Consider the following 17,747-nt stretch of genomic DNA (forward strand, 5'->3'; position numbering starts at 1 on the left):
TAATAAAAGACACTGCCCTTCAATCGTTCTAGTTTCTCATTCCACATAACGAACCCACTACACCGATCTGATATCAGAAGGCACTGACGTCCTCACAATGATCAAGTTTTGGATCAAAAATCGTACTCATTAGAAAATAATAACTTTAATCAGCGAGCTGTCATAAACACATGACATAGAAAAATTTCATTCTACTAAGTACAACAAATCTGATCACAGACCTAACTAGGTACATCACATCCCAACAAAATAAATTATTGACATATTACTTGTAATAAAATACGAGTATCACAAAGGCAGACAAAGTTCTAGCTTGGCCTATTTAAGCTAGTGCAGCACAAGAGATTGGGCCCTGTCTGGGTAAACGCAAACACTCACAAATATCACAAACTACTAAGGAGCTTGCACGGTACTCTGCACATTGTTTTAATATAAACCCTTTGGTATCGTAAAAGAAGGAAACGGCTCTAGGCTATTGATCACAGGGGAGATGAGAGGTTTAAGCCCAGAAAACAATCGACCTTGTTTTGTGTAGTTAGACACTACACACAAATATCAAATTGGTCAACGAACATCGCTCACTTTGGCCAGAGTGTGTATCAAAATAGTACACAAGGAACAGAATCACAGCTTGTGATAACTATATTAATCACAGATTAAGACAATATAACAGCAACTCTGAGAGGCAGAACTGGTTTTGTGCTTTGTACTCGTGTTAGTACCAATGCGAGGTATTAAAAAAATACTGAAATTGTAAGTCGATTATGTGCAACAACAAGGTATTTACAATGAAAAAAACAACAGAAAATCATTTAAAACGCTCTGAACAATAAATAGTACGAACTAAAGATAATCTCGTTCGGGCCGTCGCCCTCCAAACAGTGTGGAATGGTTATTCAGCCTCACCCTACGGAATAGCTGCCTCTTTTTCGCGTTTCCTTAAGGGACCGAAGCATTTCTTGAGCACGTCCAGACAATCCGCAGCTTCGGATGGGGCCACTTCCTCAGTCTTCTGCATCTGGGCGAAGCGCATGAACACCTGCAAACAAAACGAATGGTGACATTGAGAACCGGTAGGGGAGCACTACTATCCGTGTAGATGAGGGGGGAAGGGGGCGGCGCGACTCACATCTTCGAGGGTGGTCTGTGACACCGAGTAGTCGAGAACGCCACTCTCCGTGCGAGCCTGGTCCATGGTGCGGAAGATGGTGACGAGCCGCAGGTTCGACTCGGCAGCCGGCGGCACGTGGAACTTGATCTGGTTGAGGTGCTCCTCGACGACGGTGCTGCCCGCCAGCCGCCGCTGCACCAGCTCGCGCACCTCCACGACGCGCTTCGGCTGACATCGCACCACCACGCTGTAGCCCGACCCGTACCTGGGGGTGGAGAAGGAAGAGGTCAGAGTTCCACCCGCACCTGGTACAGGGTCATGATACATGGAAACGATATCGATTTATTTCCGAGTTTCGATATCGTTTTCATATAGATTCGATATCGTATCAATATTAGGACAGTGTCAGGATCTAGATATTTCATTATCGGGATAGATATTGTTTCGATATTGGGGTGTCCCACCACGTGGTATACCTCGGTGCTCCGGCCACTTACTTGCTCTTGAGGTGCTGCGGGCTGCCGAAACACGTGAGCTGGCCGTTGACCATGATGGTGAGCTTGCCGCACAGCGCCTGGCACTCCTCCATGCTGTGCGATGTGAGCACCACGCTGCGCCCCGAGGCCACCACGCCGCGCACGCAGTCCCACAGGAAGCGACGCGCGGCCGGGTCCATGCTCGTGGTCGGCTCGTCCTGCGGGGAGACACGAACAGAGGAGAGGAGGCCGTCATTCTCTGTCAGACACGTCGCGACTACCAGCAGGGCCAGGAGGGGGCTCTCACCATGTACAGCAGGGCTGGGTCGCCGACCAGGGCGATGGCCGTCGACAGCTTGCGCTTGTTGCCCCCCGACAGCGACTTGGCCTGCTTGTCCTGGTAGAAGCCGAGGTTGAGCCGCCTGAGCGCGCGGTCCACCGCCCGCTGCCGGCGCTCGGGCCGCATGCCTCTCAGGCTGCAGTACAGGTCGAGGTGCTCGCGCACGGTGAGCAGCGGGATGAGCGCGTCGAACTGCGGGCAGTAGCCCACCAGCTTGCGCACGCCGTCCATGTCGGCGCGCACCGAGGTGCCGGCGACGAGCGCGTCGCCCCCGCTGATGCTCGTGTCGCCCGTCAGCATCTTGAAGATGGACGTCTTCCCCGCGCCGTTCAGACCGAGGAGGCCGAAGCACTCGCCGGCCGTCACGCCGAAGGAGACGCCGTCCACGGCCGGGGGCAGGCCCTGTCCGTAGCTCTGCAACGGGGAGGCAAACGGCGAGTGAATGCGAGCAAGAGACTAGGCGAGCTAGGTGAGGGGCCATAGCGGGTCCCCGAGGCGGCTTACCTTGGTGAGCCTCTTGAGTACGAGCACGTCGCCGTCGGCCTGGCCGCTGTCCACACGGATGAACTCGCGCTGGACGTCACCCTCCCTCGGCACGCTGCTGGCCGCGGCGTCGCTCCCGCCCCGGTGGAACCAGTGCGTGCTCTGCTCCGCGAGGAACACGGCCACCACCAGCACCACGCCGATCACCAACAGGGTGAACAGGAACTTGCCCGTCACGGCCCAAGACAGCACCGACTTGTCCCAGATTATGTCTGAAGCAGAGAACATGCCGTTATGTAGGATCTGAGGCGATCTGGGGGCTCCTGAGATGTGTCGCTGGGTGGCTGGGGTCCCTAGCGCCTGTCAGGGTAGGCCGACCCGCACAGCTCCCACGTGCTCGGGTGGCCTACCCTGCTGGTGTCAGGCGCTCGGAGGTGGCTAGTTATTTTAATTTACCAGGAAAGTATTCTCGGTCAAGTTTTTAAAGATTTTTAAAAACTGATCGGAAGGTTTTCCGAAAACTTTTCAATTTTCTATTTTTTCCATGGAAAAGTTTCAAATCTTCACGGTCAATTCTGGAGAGAGCGACACAACCGATAACTCCTCCTCGGCGAAATTGCAGTAGGGGCGTACCTTGCTTGGCGAGGATTTGACCGTTCATGTAGTTGGTGGCCATGTTCATGAGGCCCTGGCCAAGGCAGTACTGGGGGAATACTAGGAACACCACTTCTAGCACGTCTCTAATGTGCTGTAGCTCCTGCAAAAAGTGAACGAGCGAAATCGTTACTAGCCAGTTTGAAGGACCACTAAACTGTCGGCGTCGTGCCAGAAACCTACCAACTCTTCGAACATGCCGAGCACCAGGACGGTGAGGGTGGTGATCATGCCGATGAAGAGGTTGCCGCATGAGAGCACCACGAAAGCAAGACTCGGAACGTGGAAGAACCAGGAGAGCAGGTACAGTAGCGGAATGCACGCCATGCTGGGTGAGTAGAGGCAGATTTTGTCAAATTTGAGAATAAAATAAAAACGAGCGCGTGACAACATCTGGTGCCGCATCTTACCCGTAGAAAAAGATGAGGACGATGAGGGCGAAGAGGTTTGTTCCCGAGGTGTACATCTCGCTTTGGAAGGCGATGAAGATCAGCACCACCATCGTTTCGGATACGGCAAAGCTCACCAAGTCCCAGGTGTAGGATTGCAGCCAGTACACGAAGGGCCGCAGCCCGGACACCAGCTGCAAGTGCTTGGACTGCGCCACGCGGTCCTCGATCAGGAAGATGACGAAGGAGGCTGGCACGAAGCTCATGGCAAAGATGACGGACACGGCGTGGAACAGCACGATGAACGCCTCGTTCCTGGACACACATACACACACGCACGCACGCGTCACATCAGACGGAGTTGAGATGGAAGCTCTCTTACACGGTGGCGACGAGTTCTTTTCTCACATGGTCTTGTCCTTGTATTGCTCAGGGGTGAGCGGCAGCGGGTGGTTGGACGTCAGGATCCCGTACTGACGGGAAGCGTTCTTCTTGTCCTCTGGGAGCAGCGAGCGCAGCACCACGTTGTTCATGGCGTTCAGGTAGGACGGCGAGGCTGCGTGGCCTTTGTTGTCGTACCAGATCTGTGGACCGAGCAAGGCGATAGAGACGGGGGCTTGTGCGACAGAGAGAAGGTCAGCGACAGCGGTTCATGCTTACCCTGAGATTGTCGGGCTTGTTGTTGAAGCCGGCGATGGGCAGGTTGCTCTCTCTGGACCACGGGTACGAGGCTCCGTAGGTCACTCCTCCGTACCTGGGAGAAAATCAGTTATTTTAAACGAGGGTGCCAACATGGGTTGAGTCGCCCTGCTAGAGTAATTTTGTTTGTTCGCAAACCTGTTTCGCTTGCAGTCAGGGTACGTGTCCACGATCCACTGCTCCAGCTCGACTCCAGTCCCGTTGTAGTACAGCTCCTTGCCCGGTAGAATCATACGGGATTGTGGAACTCCCTGTGGAAAACGCGAAGGACAAACGTCAACACCGGGGAACAAATGATGATCTTTGTAAAGTGAGAACCTGACGGGGCACTGGATCGCACATCTATCTGTGGCGGCGAGTTGGCGCAGGTGTTGTCTGCCGAGGCGATGCTCTTGGCCAGCTCCATGCGCCGCTGCACGCGCACGGGCAGCTCGGGGGAGGCCAGGCGCCGGCGCGAAGGCACCAGCTCCGACCCCACGCCGTCCCGCCGCATGGACTGCAGGTGCAGCGCGCTGCGGACACGGGGGGAGCAGGCTCAGTTATGGATGTCGTTTGTAAACAGGCGGCGTTGCGCGCGTCGTCCTCAGCCACGCACTCCCTCACCTCTGAGTGAGGTCCGACGCCTCGTCCCGGACCTGCCAGAAGCCCACGACCGGTTCGCCGTACAGCTTGGGCTCGAGGACGAGCTCGGGCATCGTGGTGGGGATGTTGTAGAAGCTGGTGAACGTGAGCGACAGCGCGACGAACACCGCGGGGAGCACAAGCTGCGGGATGGACGCGGTTAAAAACTGACAGAACTGTTTGCTAAAAAAATTAGCTAAAAATTTAGCTATGTAGCTAAACGATAGCTAAAAATTGCAATTGTTTTCGCTACACGGCTAAATAATTAGTTCTTTTGTAATCAGGTGGTTGAACCATATAGCTAATCTCATTTTTGCCGCGCAGGCCGGCTTATAGCTCACCTGCGTAAAGAGTCCTTTGGGGTCACGCCGCACATAGTTAAAGCGTTTCCGGCTGAGCGCGAGGTACTGTTGCCGGAGGAGGGCGAGGCCGCCGACGTACTCGGCGGGGGCGGAGGCAGGGTCGTCTTGGTCGCGGAGGGGCAGTGGCGGCCCGGTGGCGTCGTTAGAGGCCACGGCCTCGTCTGCGGGAAGGAGGGTCATCGTATCAGCACAAGTGGCAGGTGGGGAGGGAAGGGGGAGGGCTTTGAGCCGTGCAGCCCCAACCACACCAGCAGGCCGGGGCGCTATGCAACAGCAGGGGATAACCGCCACCTTTGGGGAATGACATGAATGACTGAATTCACAAAGGAAATGAAAAGCAAGAATTACTGACACACCATTTCATGGTCAAAGCCGGCACACGGTACAGTTAGTAAAACTGCGACCAAGATCTAAGGTGTACATTTCTTTTTAAAATAAATATATGTTAGATGATTTTTACTTGTCATTTGCAACAACAAAGAGCACAAGGTCCGTCAGCATGCGGGAAAAAAGCAAAGGGGAGTCTCAGCAAAAAGGAGGCCAAAGAAAGGATTTTGTCAAATACACCACCAACTCATACGGTCAAAGCGCAGAACAAAACAAAACATGCTGGACTCACAGTTCAAAACAACACCATTGACTTGCACTTTGACTATCCTGTGTTCTCCGTCAGCTGGAAAAGTGCGATTCGTCATGAAATTCTGATTGGATACATTTTGTCGGGCGTCGGGCGCAGGCAATACACTGCAGCGACAAGGACACGGCAGTGCTTTGGATTAGCCTGCTTGCTTTTTGTTCCCGAAAAATAATAACGGAACGGAAATTCAGACAAAAGCAAAACGTATCTTACAATACATAGATAAACAACAGGATGCAAAACACAGAGACATCACAACACGACGAAAGCTACAAACTTGATGTGAAAATATAGTACATGAATGTGGGTTTCAAGTGTATATAACAGTCGTACGACTGACCAGAACAGTACTTACTTCCGTTCGCAACGGGCTCCTTTTGTTCGATCACTTTGAGGAAAATCTGCCAAAACAAATTAGCGATAACAGTGTTACGTCAAAAGGGTCACAATTTGTCATTCGCTGTATTCTTTCTGGAGCTCAGCGTTCCTACCTCCTCGAGCGAGGTGTCGGAAATGCCGTACGACTCGATGCCGAGCGCCTCCGTGTTCTCGTCCATCTTCTCCAGGAGGGCGGTGATGGCGGGCACGTCGTGTCGGTCGGGGAGCACGAAGACGGACTCGGAGGCCATCTCCTCCACCGCCTGCGCGCTCGCCACCGTCCCCGTCACGAGCTGGCGCAGCCGGGACGCCCCTGGACACGATAGACGCCATGAGCAAACACACACAAAAACAGATAGGCTGTATAGCTTAACCAATAGCAAAATGAGGGATAGCTAACTCCGGCTAACTCTTTTGCGACTTAGCTAAATTTTTAGCTACACACCTGACTTAATAATTAGTGATCCCCTATTTCGCTATAGTTAAGCTATAAAGCTAATCCTTTTTTCCCGTGCACTTGCACCCCCTGGTTAAGTTTCGAAAGTAGGTAGGGGGGGGGGGGGTGCTCACTGATCGAATGGTCCTGCTCCTCCTTCTGCTGCGGCAGCCACTCCACGGTGAGGTAGTAGCCGCTGCCGAAGCGCGCCTTGAGGAACACGCTCGAGCCGCAGCACTCCAGGCGTCCGCCGCTGATGATGGCGATCCGGTCCCCGAGCAGGTCCGCCTCGTCCATAAAGTGCGTCGTCAGGATTACCGTGCGGCCTGCGGCAGGGCGAACATGGTCACACCGGGGCACGCCATGGGTCCGAGAGGTACTCAATGTACACCATTCAAACGAAATATTATTTTAAAAAAAATCGAAGAAAAATCAAGGAAAAATAAAGAAAAAACCAAGAAAATAATAACAAAAATTCAGACAGAAGAAATCAAGAAAAAACGAACAAAAAATTGGAGAAGGCTCGGGTTTTAGGGTGAAGTACCCCTCCCGCCGGTCACACTAGAGCAGCAGTGGCAGTCTCTAGATACTCCTTTCGTAACACACCTTTCCGGTACTTGATGAGCAGCTCCCAGATGGCCCTCCGCGAGAAGGGGTCCACACCGGCGGTGGGCTCGTCCAGGAACACGGTGGTGGAGCCGCCCACGAAGGCCATGCCCACCGAGAGCTTGCGCTTCATGCCGCCCGACAGGTCCCTGGAGAGCGAGTGCCTCTTGCCCTCCAGCCCCATGTCGTGGAGCATGCCGTCGATCTCTCTGCGCAGCACCTCCGGCTCCACCCCCTTGATGCGGCCGAAGAACAGCAGGTGCTCCTCCACGGTAAGGCTGGGGAAGAGTTATCGTGAGACAGGCAGGCGGTAAAGGAGAGGGGGAGGGGGGAGGGGGTGCAACACTAACACATTTACCCCCGGGTAAGTTAGTAAAAGTTACTACTAGAGGTTGGGTGCGTTAGGTTATGTATCGTCCAGAAAGTCCTTCCGTGTTTCGCTGATTCATTTGTGGTATGGAATGTTAGTATAGAATAATGCAAGTCACCGTCACCCCCGTTGCTACAATCTCTCTGACCTTCGATGACCACCTCCCTCACTTTCTCTCTCTCTCTCTCTTTCACGCACTTCCTCTCACCCTCCCCCTCGCTCGTATACCGCTCACGGGCACTCGCTACCGCTCTGTACTCTGGAAACACTGACCCCCTCCCTGTCCCCATACAGAAGAAAGATAATAAACCTTACACACATGGTGACCGCTTGTACTTGACTCGTTCCACGAATCCCCGAGACCCGAACCGATACGCCAAACATAGTCGCAGCAGCCGCAGTAATACATCCGAGACCAACACCAATTGATACTCTAAAGCCGGAGATACCCTCTAAGAACTCTCTCCACCACACATTCGTGAAATTACGCGAGCTCGGCGCCTGTGAGACTCAGGGTAGGCCGACCCGCGGTGCACGCATGCACTTCAGGCGAGATGTTGCCTACCCATCAGGCGCTCTGAGAGCTAGCATAAGCTAGCTTCACTTGGTTGTTTCGTAAAGGAGAAAGACGGGCGTACTTTCGAGAAGTACTCCTTACCTGTCGAAGAGTACGTTGTGCTGGGGACAGACCCCCATGCTGCTCCTGATGGAGTCCATGTCGTGCCGGATGTCCCTGCCGTATATCCTCGCGGTGCCGGACGAGGGCGGGTACATGCCCGTCAGCATGGATCTAATGGATGAAACAGTCGAAAGCTGCTTCACACAGAAACCTTTCTGAAAGGGAACACATATATCGACCACTTACATCGTCGTGGTCTTGCCCGCTCCGTTGTGGCCGAGGAAGCAGGTGATCTGGTCTTGGTAGAAGTTGAGCGACAACCCGTTGACGGCCGTCTTACCGCCGAACACCTTGCTGAGCTTGTCGATGGCCACGCCCACCACGCCACCAACGGGCTCCGGCTCCATGTTGTTTGCCACAACTGCCAGCCACGGAAGGCATTATAGTTTCACATCCAGAAAACTTCAAGGCTTACAAACTTTTTAAGCACGTTGCACGAGGTACATTAACAACAGGAACCAAAACAAGTCAATTGTACTTGTCTGGGTTCCAACTGTTCTTGCGCCAAGCACAATGCACTTTAAAACGCAAGAAAAAGAATCTAGAACACAGTTTTCAGCAGAGTGAGTTTTAGGAGGTCGGTACTCACTCCCGCCGTTCGGTAGGTGTCCGTTCATGCTCTCCTGGGCGAGGCTGCCGAACCAGTAGGAGCGCTGCAGGAAGAAGTAGTAGGGCTTTGGGATGCCGTACTGGCCCGGGAACACGGCCTCGATGTACCACGTGAGCACGGCGTACACCAGCGCGTCCACCCAGAGCATGGTGATGCACAGCCCGATGGTGACCAGCTCGTCGGCGTTGGCGGGCAGGTTGATGTTGTGCCAGTGCACGCCCTCCCCCGTCTGCTCGTAGGAGGCGAAGACGTTGGCGCCGAGGCCGAAAGCGATGTTGGAGAAGAGGCTCTGGGCGTGGAGGGGTAAGAGTCAGCGGAGCAGGACACATCGAGGTACTTCACTGCTGTCACTTTCGGTAGGTGAAGTACCCCTTGGGGCACATGAGCGTGCAAGCGGAACTTACCACGCCGACAAAGCCGCCGTAGGGGATCATGTCGGAGAAGCGCTGGATGAGCGGGTACGGCATGTGGGTGGCGAAGTAGATGATCCCCGCCGCCGCAGCCGCCACGTTGGCGCGCGAGAAGAACACGGAGATCAGGAAGCTGAACGAGATGGTGGCCACGGAGAAGGACAGCAGGAACACCCAGACCACCGACAGGGACGCCCTCTCGATCACCTTGCCGTACTGCAGGCGGAGCGAGAGCGAAAATCAGACGTTATGATTACCGCGCAAATTGACAACAGTCTTTGACAGTGACTTGTGAGTTACGGACTCACCACCAGGATGAGCGACAAACAGGTCAGGCTGGTCAACATGACGAGGAACGTGTCGATGAACCAGCCGGCCCAGTGCACGCCGTTGCTCAACCCCATGACGCCCAGAGTCTCCTTGATGCGCTGCTCCTTCTCGTACACGATGCTCTTGACGACCAGCGCGGAGGTGAACACCCAGGCCAGCACCATGAACATGGGGAACGTGTTGGAGATGGCCTTGATGAACCTGGAAGCACGCAACGCCCATGACAGCGGAGTCCGCAGGGGGAGTCGCCAAGGCGAGACGGGAGCAGTACTCACTGGTCGTAGATGTACTCCGGGTACGGGTACTGCTTGAGTATGCGGCCCGGATTGGCCTGGCCCGCCCGGCCCGTGTGCACCTCCAGGATGGCGCTGTCGATCATGTCCTGCAGGAAGGCGAAGCCGTACGTCATGTACTTGAGGTCCGAGAGGGGCATGTCCCGGGAGCGGTAGTTGCTGCGGCGGTCCATGATGTCGATGGTGCTGTCCACGCGCTCGACGCTCAGCCGCAGCTTGTACTTGACGAAGGGCGTCAGGGTGTCGTTGCCCGCCTCGTCGAACACCACCAGCGCCCAGAGGTTGTTGGTGCGGGCGAGCTTCACGGCCTCCTCCTCGGCCTCCTCCAGCGGCACTGGCGCGATCTTGTCCCGATCCAGGCACTGTAGGGACACCAGAAGCAAGGCTCACTGTCTTGCACATTGTACCAGAAAATTTGCAACAAAAGTCATGGTTTAATTTTTTGGCAAGCGGACCTTGAGGAAGCGGCCCAACAGCTGGAAGCCCTCGTCGAACAGGGTGCCCATCGAGTCCTCTTGCTCGGCGGTGTGGTTCCGGTCGCCCTCCCTCCGCGGCTTGGACAGCGGCCTGCCGGCCACCTCCTGCAACCTGTGGCACACGGAGGTGAGTGAGTCTCTCAAGTCGAAAGCGACGGGGACACGACGAAACGGCACCACCCACCTCCTGAGCTGGCCGCTCCTGCGCAGGAGCACGGGTGACAGCGCGAACACGTTGTGCTTGAACGTGGCCCGGAACAGCGACTTCCCCTCCGCGGACTTGGGCATCTCCTGGAAACAAACACCGCTGCTGTCACCTGGAACCACTCCGCGACACGGGACGACGCCCGATAGGCCGCGTTGCGCCTCATCTCGCTCACCCTGACGAAGAAGCCCTCCTCCATCCTGCCGAAGAAGGCGTCCGTGTCCACCGCTTCGAAGCCCGGCAGGAAGAGCAGCTCGTTGAACGTCCTGTTCACCTTCTCCATGACGGAGCGCACGGCCGGCGTGTCGGGCGAGAACAGGATCTTGCCCCTGACGAAGGGCTTGATGACCTTCCAGACGGCGGCCACGCCGGGGATCTTCTTGATGGCGGTGGAGTTGAAGATGGCCCGGCACTCGTCCGGCTCCTCGGGGTCCGCCTTGTAGCGGGACTTGAACTGCAGCTGCTCGCCGCGCATCGCGCGCGTGCTGCGGGGAGGGGAAGCGAACATCGACGTGAACGTGAGTGAACAAGGAGCGTCCGCACGTACCGCACCACCCTCCACGACCGCTCTGATGCTCACAACTCGTTCTCCGGGATGCGGAAGTCGTCAAACGCCTCCATCAGGTCACACCACCCCTGCTCCGGCGGGTTGTTCGCGTCGCCCTGCCCCCGCAAGTGGTCCAGGATGACCAGAGCCTTGGGGTCGACGTTGCTGCAGAATCATATAAAGAGACCGTGTAATACACAGAATGAAATCGAGTTGGCCAGGCTGAGGGAGGGCGCTGTGCGGAACTCACTCGAAACCGATCGTGTCCAGGTCGTCGGCCATGCTGCGCACCGCCACCTGGAACCTGTGCCACGCCGAGGGTCGCAGGACAGACTCCATGTTCTCCTGCCTGTAGGTCTCGGCCTGGAGGCGCAAGAGAGTCGTAAATGGGAAACCGTCGTAATGGGAAACCCTAAACGCATCCACCATTCATCCTGAACATGTAATAAAAGAGGGGCTCTCTCACCGATGAGCTGACGTCCTCCCAGATGAATGTCATGTTCTCGTTGCAGATCACTTCCCTGGCCGCGGTCTCGCCCGACTTGATGCAGTAGTGGGCGGAGGGCGGGTCGACCAGCATGGCCTTGTCCAGCTGCAAGGACAACGGAGGGTCAGAAAGGTGTCGCGCGATGGACTTTCTTCAATACTCAAAAAGTGAGAAGTGAGAAGTTAAACAGACGTCATATATCGCGATCACTACGATTTCGGAGACAAAATCAGAGCAGCTCAGTTTTGATACGTCGCCATTTCTCACTGTGTCTCTCAATGCAGGTTTTACCTTCCGTGCGTCGATGGGACTGTCCATCCATTCTGGCGGAATGTCGGCGATCTGGTGAGGCAGGGCGAGGTCCCGCACCCGCAAAGAGAAGTCGTCGCCTGAAATACGGTATTTCATTTGTTCGTTTATTTTTTTCCGAAAGTAAATGACTTGGAAATGACAAACAAACGAAGTTACCAACCGAGACTCTGGTTGCGTTCCACGGACGAGAGGATGAAACCCAAGTCGCCGTAGTTCTTGATGAGTCGGGGGAGCTTCCCCCCGTCCAGTAACAACCGCCCAAACTCATTGGTAAAGTCGGTGAGCCTGAGGCGGATCGATATTAGCAGAATAACAGTTAGGAACAAGAAGCGAAACATCGATGTAGACGGTGTCCGCCAAAAGGCCTCGTGGGGTGGCGTGTCTCGAGTTATTGTCGGGGGATGCATTAATCAAGTCAAGTGTGACCGTGGTGGGCGTGCGAGGGCAGGGCCCTCGGGTAGGTAGATTTTAAAAGCCGAAATTTTCCAAGAAAAACTTGGTAAGTTATTCAAAGACAATTGGAAAAATTAGACAAAAGATGACACTTCAAGGGGAAAAAAACACAAATTTGAAGAATATCTCAAAAATACTTTTCTGAAAAATTAAAATCCCTACCCAGGGGCACTGAAGGTGAATGCCAATGCCATGGGGGTGAGGTGGAGCAGGGAGACAGGTGATTCATGAGTAAGATATCACTATTTACGCGCGAGCGACACGTGGAAGCCTAGGATGGGGAGATAAAGGGCTAAGTTAGGGCGCCGGTAACGTCTGACCCAAAGCACTCGAGGGTGACGAGGTGGTGACGGGTCGTGTCAGCACGCGAGCGGTCAGCCTGCGCCGAGCCCGGCGCCGCCCTGTTAGATGTCAGGGTCAGTTGGTCGATACCGTGACTATATTTCCCTCATGGCACGCCATGTCTTTGTACAGTAGTGACCCAGACCCAGTCGAATGGCTCCGCACAGGAGAGGTAACTGCCCTCCCTCCCCCCCCCCAATGTGTTATTGATATTGGTAGTGCAATTTTCGCGTTCTCGATTTTCTTGAACGTTAGAGCGCTGTTTTGGGTAACTCTCAACACAAGTGCAAGAACACATGTCATTTTTTTTTTCGATTTTGTGGCTGGGTAGTGAGTTCGAGCGCGGGCATGGGGTGTGGTGTAGCATGCTGTTGCGGAGGGGATTTGATCGCGGATTTGATAGTCGCCCAAGGCACTATTATTATCGGCACACATTCTGCCACGGGGGCGATCAGCCGAACGACATCGACCGGAATAATGGACGGACTGTTTGCACTCCTTCTGATGACAATGAAAGCTGAAAGCCCATGGGCACACTGCTCCGCTTCCCATGCCCGCCGACTAACACGCCGTTATCGTTCAAGGCTTCTGAACCTTCTGAACCATGACCGAAATTCCACACACTAAAACCTTTTACAGTGTGTAGAGCATCAGACTTGCAGGATTTTGTGCAGCAATAGTTGATGCTCAAATTTTCATGCACAACTAGGCATAATTTTTTTGCCAACAATGCACAAATTTCAATTTCTGCACACTTATGTACAATTTGTCAATAGTTTGCGAATCAAATTTTGTGCATAACTATGGCCTATATGGCTGCTTAAAATAAAGTATTCCGACAACGCTCAAATGCATAAGAATGTGGGGAAGAAATAAACGGAAATCGCTATGCTTTAACATAGTGACTTCGTTTTATTGTTCCTTGCATTCTTCTGCATTTCAGCTTGAAGTGAAGTGAGTAAAAAGTGAAGACAAAGTGAAGCCAGGTTTTATAAAGGCTGACTTTACTTAGTTTTCACTTGAGCTTCACTTAATATTCACTCAAAGTGAAGTGAAGACCAAGTGAAGCTAACTGAAGACTGCATTGTAGGAGCACCCTAAAGAGTTTTAACACTTATCCAACACGACTCTCGGGCTTTAACTCACTTGGGCCTGGGCCGATATTGGTCGTAAGGCGGGCCAGAGGTGCCGTTGTTAAAGTGGCACCGGTTCGGGGCGTTGCAGATGAGCGAGTGGAAGAAAGCAAACTGGCCTGCCGAGGGCAGGGCCTTCTCCATGTAGTGACCTGCGGGGAGAGCATGGTTTGGGTTTAACAAGAAAACGTCAGGTCATTAGGGTCATTTTGACGTTGAAATGGCGCAGTGCAAGTCTATTTTAACTATTTCGCGACTAAAGACGTAATATTGACAAGTATGCAAGGTGGTCCACAGATCCCTTCTTTGGTTTTGATTATTCTGTACCGCATGTAGAGCTGCATGAGCTTGCCTACCGTCGCTGACCACGGGGCCTTATGGCTCCACCCGCCACGTCTGCATCCGGAACAGTATAATAAAAATAAAAGAAGGAGTACGTGGAACCACCCTGTATTGTGTCATCCTGTGTCTTTGGTGTTTATTGGGTCCACAATCACAACCACCTAGCTATCTTCACCCAAGGGGAAAGGTAGAAGGTACCGTTTTGGAGTCCGAAACAGAAGCAGAAGCGAGAGGTACAAAAGCGAGTGTATTCCAGCGCAACTCACATTCCTGTCGCACTTCCTTGAGGCCGCGGGTGCGCACCCACATCAGAATCAGAAAGAGGAACAGCGGCCATATTATCTCGAGCAGCAGTCGAACCTATGGGGACATAATGCAACCATATATTTAGCAATGGGACTTTATGTTTTATTTTTTTATTGTTTTGCCGCGTCCACGAGGGGACACAGTCGCAACGCGTTAAGCACTGGAGGCTTACCTTGTTTCGCTTCCGAATCTGCAGGTTCTTCCACAACAGCAGTTTCAGCTGCAGGAAGAAGCCCATCGTCTATCGACCGTCAGTCTAGAAGCAGAAATGAAGCAAGCGTCGCGTTACGAGCTATATACAGGGATACAGGATACAGGTGTTCGCGGGTCTTGACAACGGAAGTCAGTGATTGATAAAGGAATTTCAGATTAACACGTAAAGAAGAACAAAAGGGCTCTCCTACGCAAACTGTCATCTGAGATAGCTTCATACTCACGACTCAAGTGAGTGACCATGCGTAATACACTATGAGTAAAGGCGAGCTAATCGAAGGGGAAATCACTTGCGAAAAAGTTCGTACACCTTTCCCCGAAATAGTTCGAAAAAAATGCGATATAGAGCGAAATAGACCCAAAATGGACGCGAAATAGTTAGTGAAATAGTCGTGAAATACCCCCGAAATACCGTGAAATACCCTCGAAATAGTCGTGAAATACCCACGAAATACTGTGAAATGCCCTCGAAATACTGTGAATTACCGCGCAATACCCCAAAATTATCCGAAATAACCGTGAACTAACCGAAATCGTAGGAGAAATACCATGAAATAGCCCGTACGCAACGAACCCAAGTGATTTCCCTTCGGAGCCAATATCTTCATGAGGCGCCTAAACGCCTTGTGGAGACGTTCAAACTAGTCGATAGTTGACGCAGTGGATGATGCCTCGCCGCGAGGCACTCACATCGAAAAACAAGAGTGCACTTCAGCCGTGGTCGGTGACTCAGTTACGTAAAAAAGTCGAACAGATGGGAGCGCAGATCTTGCTCAAGTACATGAGGTGTTTTAAAGCTAATTTCGCCTTTCAGTTGACCCGCTAACCAGTGTTTGCGGGAGGAGGGGTGCTGTACGGTGCGCGACCACCAGCGTGCTATGCTGTGCGAGGGCCTCGGCCACGCCAGAACCGAGCATCAGTTGGTACGCGGGCCTTGACACGCGTGGACGAGAGCTGGGGTAGGACCACAGGACGTGCCGGATGTACCAACTGATGCTCGGTTCTGGCCCGGAGCACTCAAGTGAGCCCGCACCCCAGCAACGAGAATTTTTTTTTTCTGTCGGGCACTAGACGGTGGCTTAATGCTTCCTACTTTATTCCTGGCACAATAAAGGTAGTCCCCGCCCCTAAAATTATTGTGCGTGGCAACAAAATTTTGAAGCTCGGCGACAAAAACTTTGGTGCCCGCAGGACAAAACTGCTTAGTGCGTCCAAACTTTCTGTCTCGGCACAAAATGTTTAGTGCTCAGGACCAAAACTTTTTCGAGGTGCGCCCTACCCGGGGTCACCGAGTAGAGGGGGTTGTGATAAGGGCACCCACGCGAACACGGCCGGGCCCTAGACAGGCGTGGGGCGGGCGGCGGACAGGCCGGGGCCCTTGCACAACAGCTACTCACGGTGAAGCAAGAAGACAACGTCTGATTTTTGAGGATGTTCCAGCCACGAAGAAGAAAATGATGAGATCCTGTTTCCCTAATCTAAAAGGGAAAACCGTCAATTTTAATAGGCGCTTTACTCATTTTGCGGAAGGTCCTGACTCTGAAAGTCTATTAACTCTTGCCTCAAAGTGCCTTAGAAAAAAATGAAGACCTTATAGTATTTAACGAGTTCTGCTGTTAGCTTTAAAAAGGCGCGGAAATTCAAGTAGTGAGCTGCGAGTGTCGCATCGGTGTGGCGGCAGAATTTAAAACGCTACGCCGGCACAGCGCGCCCCGCGGCGGGTCCACAGGTACTTTCGCACTGCACCGCACCGCGAATGTGATAGGCCCGCAGCGGCGGCGCTGAGTGGTTCAGATAAGGACGGGGCGGGGGGCGGTTGATCAGGGAGAGGGAGATACCGTACGCGCGCAGGACGTTTCCAGGAATTGGGTTTGATGGTGGCGACTGATGGCTGATTGAGGACATGTGTAAGGGAAACCACGAGGGGGCAAAACCTATCATGTGGCTGGGAATCCTCAGGATACAAAAAATAATCGACATCAACAGAAATCACTGAAAGATAAGCGGGAACTAGTGGAACTAGTACAAATTAGTCGAAATAAGCGTTTTCTCCCACTAGCAAACCCAAGGTATGAATGTAAGTGGACGGGAATAACCGAGAATCAAGTATTTTGGGAATCATGTGGACATATCAAGAGGGAGTCATTGCCCCCTCGGGAAACCACGACTGCACTTTAGTGCGTGTGTATGGCAGCAGGGAGTCCATAGAAACACACCCGGGCGCACGTGAGTGCAGCGCAGGACTGGGCGGCAGGCGACGAATGATTAGCGCATCAAGTCAGTCTTACAACTTTGTTTCGTTCGTTATTTTCCCCATTCCCCTCGTCATTTGATTCGCGTTCAGTCGGAGCGTGCGGCGCCGATGATTGGGACACTTTTGGGGGCTTCCTCCGGACGTGCCGCGGCACCTGCCCGGCGGCCAGCGCGTTTCCAAGGTCAAGGTTGGCCACCATGACGCACGGGAATCCGTCGTCCCTCTCGAAAAAGCGACGGGCCGCCGCCGCCGCGGGCCGCGGACAGCGCGAACGCCAAATAAGGAACGGGTGACAAGCAGCCCGTCGCAGCTCCCCGACGGCCGAGTGGCCGAGACCAGCACTGTCACGGAGGAGAGCGGCGTGCGCGCACTCGCGGCGGCCGTCCCGAACAGAGCGACAGCGACATAACCTCACTTCCCCACTGCAGCGGCGGTCTGCCCGCCAGGACCAAAAACAAACGCACGCCTGTGCGGGCGCGGCCGTGCGGACACGCGGACACAGGGCGGCAGCGGGGCGTGTCAGGCGTCGGGCACGCACACGCGCGTGCCGACGGGGCTCCGTACCAGTGTGTCATCGTTGTTTGTTGTGGAGCGGCCGTGGCGCGCACGCGCAGCGCACGGGAGGGCGGAGGCGAAGGATCGAAGCCCTCTGCTATGCGGCGCGCGCCTCGCACCACAGCTCCCCTCTCTGTCTCTCTCTCCGCACGCGGGCGCTGCGGCCTCGGCACTGAACTGGCTGTGGGCTGCGCGCTAGACCGACATTCTGGCAGCGGCCGGGGGAGGGAGGTGGGGG

The 17,747-nt window shown here is 54.0% G+C and overlaps 2 protein-coding genes across 7 annotated transcripts in view; one reads left to right on the forward strand and one right to left on the reverse strand.

Moving 5' to 3' along the window:
* Nucleotides 1-225, forward strand: part of LOC113201816 (tubulin glycylase 3A-like) — a 4,820-nt gene extending 4,595 nt beyond the window's left edge. Inside the window, exon 9 of the mRNA XM_052271272.1 lies at nucleotides 220-225. Within this exon, the coding sequence (XP_052127232.1) occupies nucleotides 220-225 (6 nt within the window). The remainder of the gene's footprint in view (nucleotides 1-219) is intronic.
* LOC113201790 (phospholipid-transporting ATPase ABCA1) lies at nucleotides 127-17,688 on the reverse strand. Of its 6 annotated transcripts, none has more exons than XM_026415702.2 (38): nucleotides 16,291-16,448; nucleotides 16,098-16,178; nucleotides 14,660-14,743; nucleotides 14,448-14,541; nucleotides 13,853-13,991; nucleotides 12,072-12,196; nucleotides 11,891-11,988; nucleotides 11,579-11,704; nucleotides 11,363-11,475; nucleotides 11,146-11,277; nucleotides 10,741-11,050; nucleotides 10,545-10,651; nucleotides 10,340-10,472; nucleotides 9,867-10,246; nucleotides 9,570-9,792; nucleotides 9,256-9,477; nucleotides 8,831-9,140; nucleotides 8,428-8,602; nucleotides 8,221-8,352; nucleotides 7,193-7,470; nucleotides 6,721-6,912; nucleotides 6,264-6,463; nucleotides 6,128-6,173; nucleotides 5,755-5,808; nucleotides 5,115-5,296; nucleotides 4,756-4,916; nucleotides 4,493-4,664; nucleotides 4,291-4,403; nucleotides 4,114-4,207; nucleotides 3,862-4,037; nucleotides 3,475-3,768; nucleotides 3,248-3,392; nucleotides 3,044-3,167; nucleotides 2,432-2,682; nucleotides 1,895-2,341; nucleotides 1,609-1,805; nucleotides 1,130-1,376; nucleotides 127-1,039 (listed from the first exon to the last, which is right to left on the reverse strand). In XM_026415702.2, exons 3-38 carry the CDS (start codon nucleotides 14,723-14,725, stop codon nucleotides 908-910), a joined length of 6,390 nt encoding a protein of 2,129 aa, XP_026271487.1. In that variant the 5' UTR covers nucleotides 14,726-14,743; nucleotides 16,098-16,178; nucleotides 16,291-16,448; the 3' UTR covers nucleotides 127-907. The 6 variants fall into 6 exon arrangements, with proteins under 6 accessions (XP_026271487.1, XP_052127210.1, XP_026271488.1 ...); XM_052271250.1 differs by having other exon boundaries at nucleotides 16,262-16,447; XM_026415703.2 differs by lacking the exons at nucleotides 16,098-16,178; nucleotides 16,291-16,448 and adding an exon at nucleotides 17,519-17,688.
* Nucleotides 17,689-17,747: the final 59 nt, after the last annotated feature.

The sequence above is a fragment of the Frankliniella occidentalis genome, unplaced genomic scaffold (genome assembly GCF_000697945.3).
Source record: "Frankliniella occidentalis isolate FOCC.00 unplaced genomic scaffold, Focc_3.1 Scaffold156, whole genome shotgun sequence".
NCBI classification, from domain to species: Eukaryota; Metazoa; Arthropoda; class Insecta; order Thysanoptera; family Thripidae; genus Frankliniella; species Frankliniella occidentalis.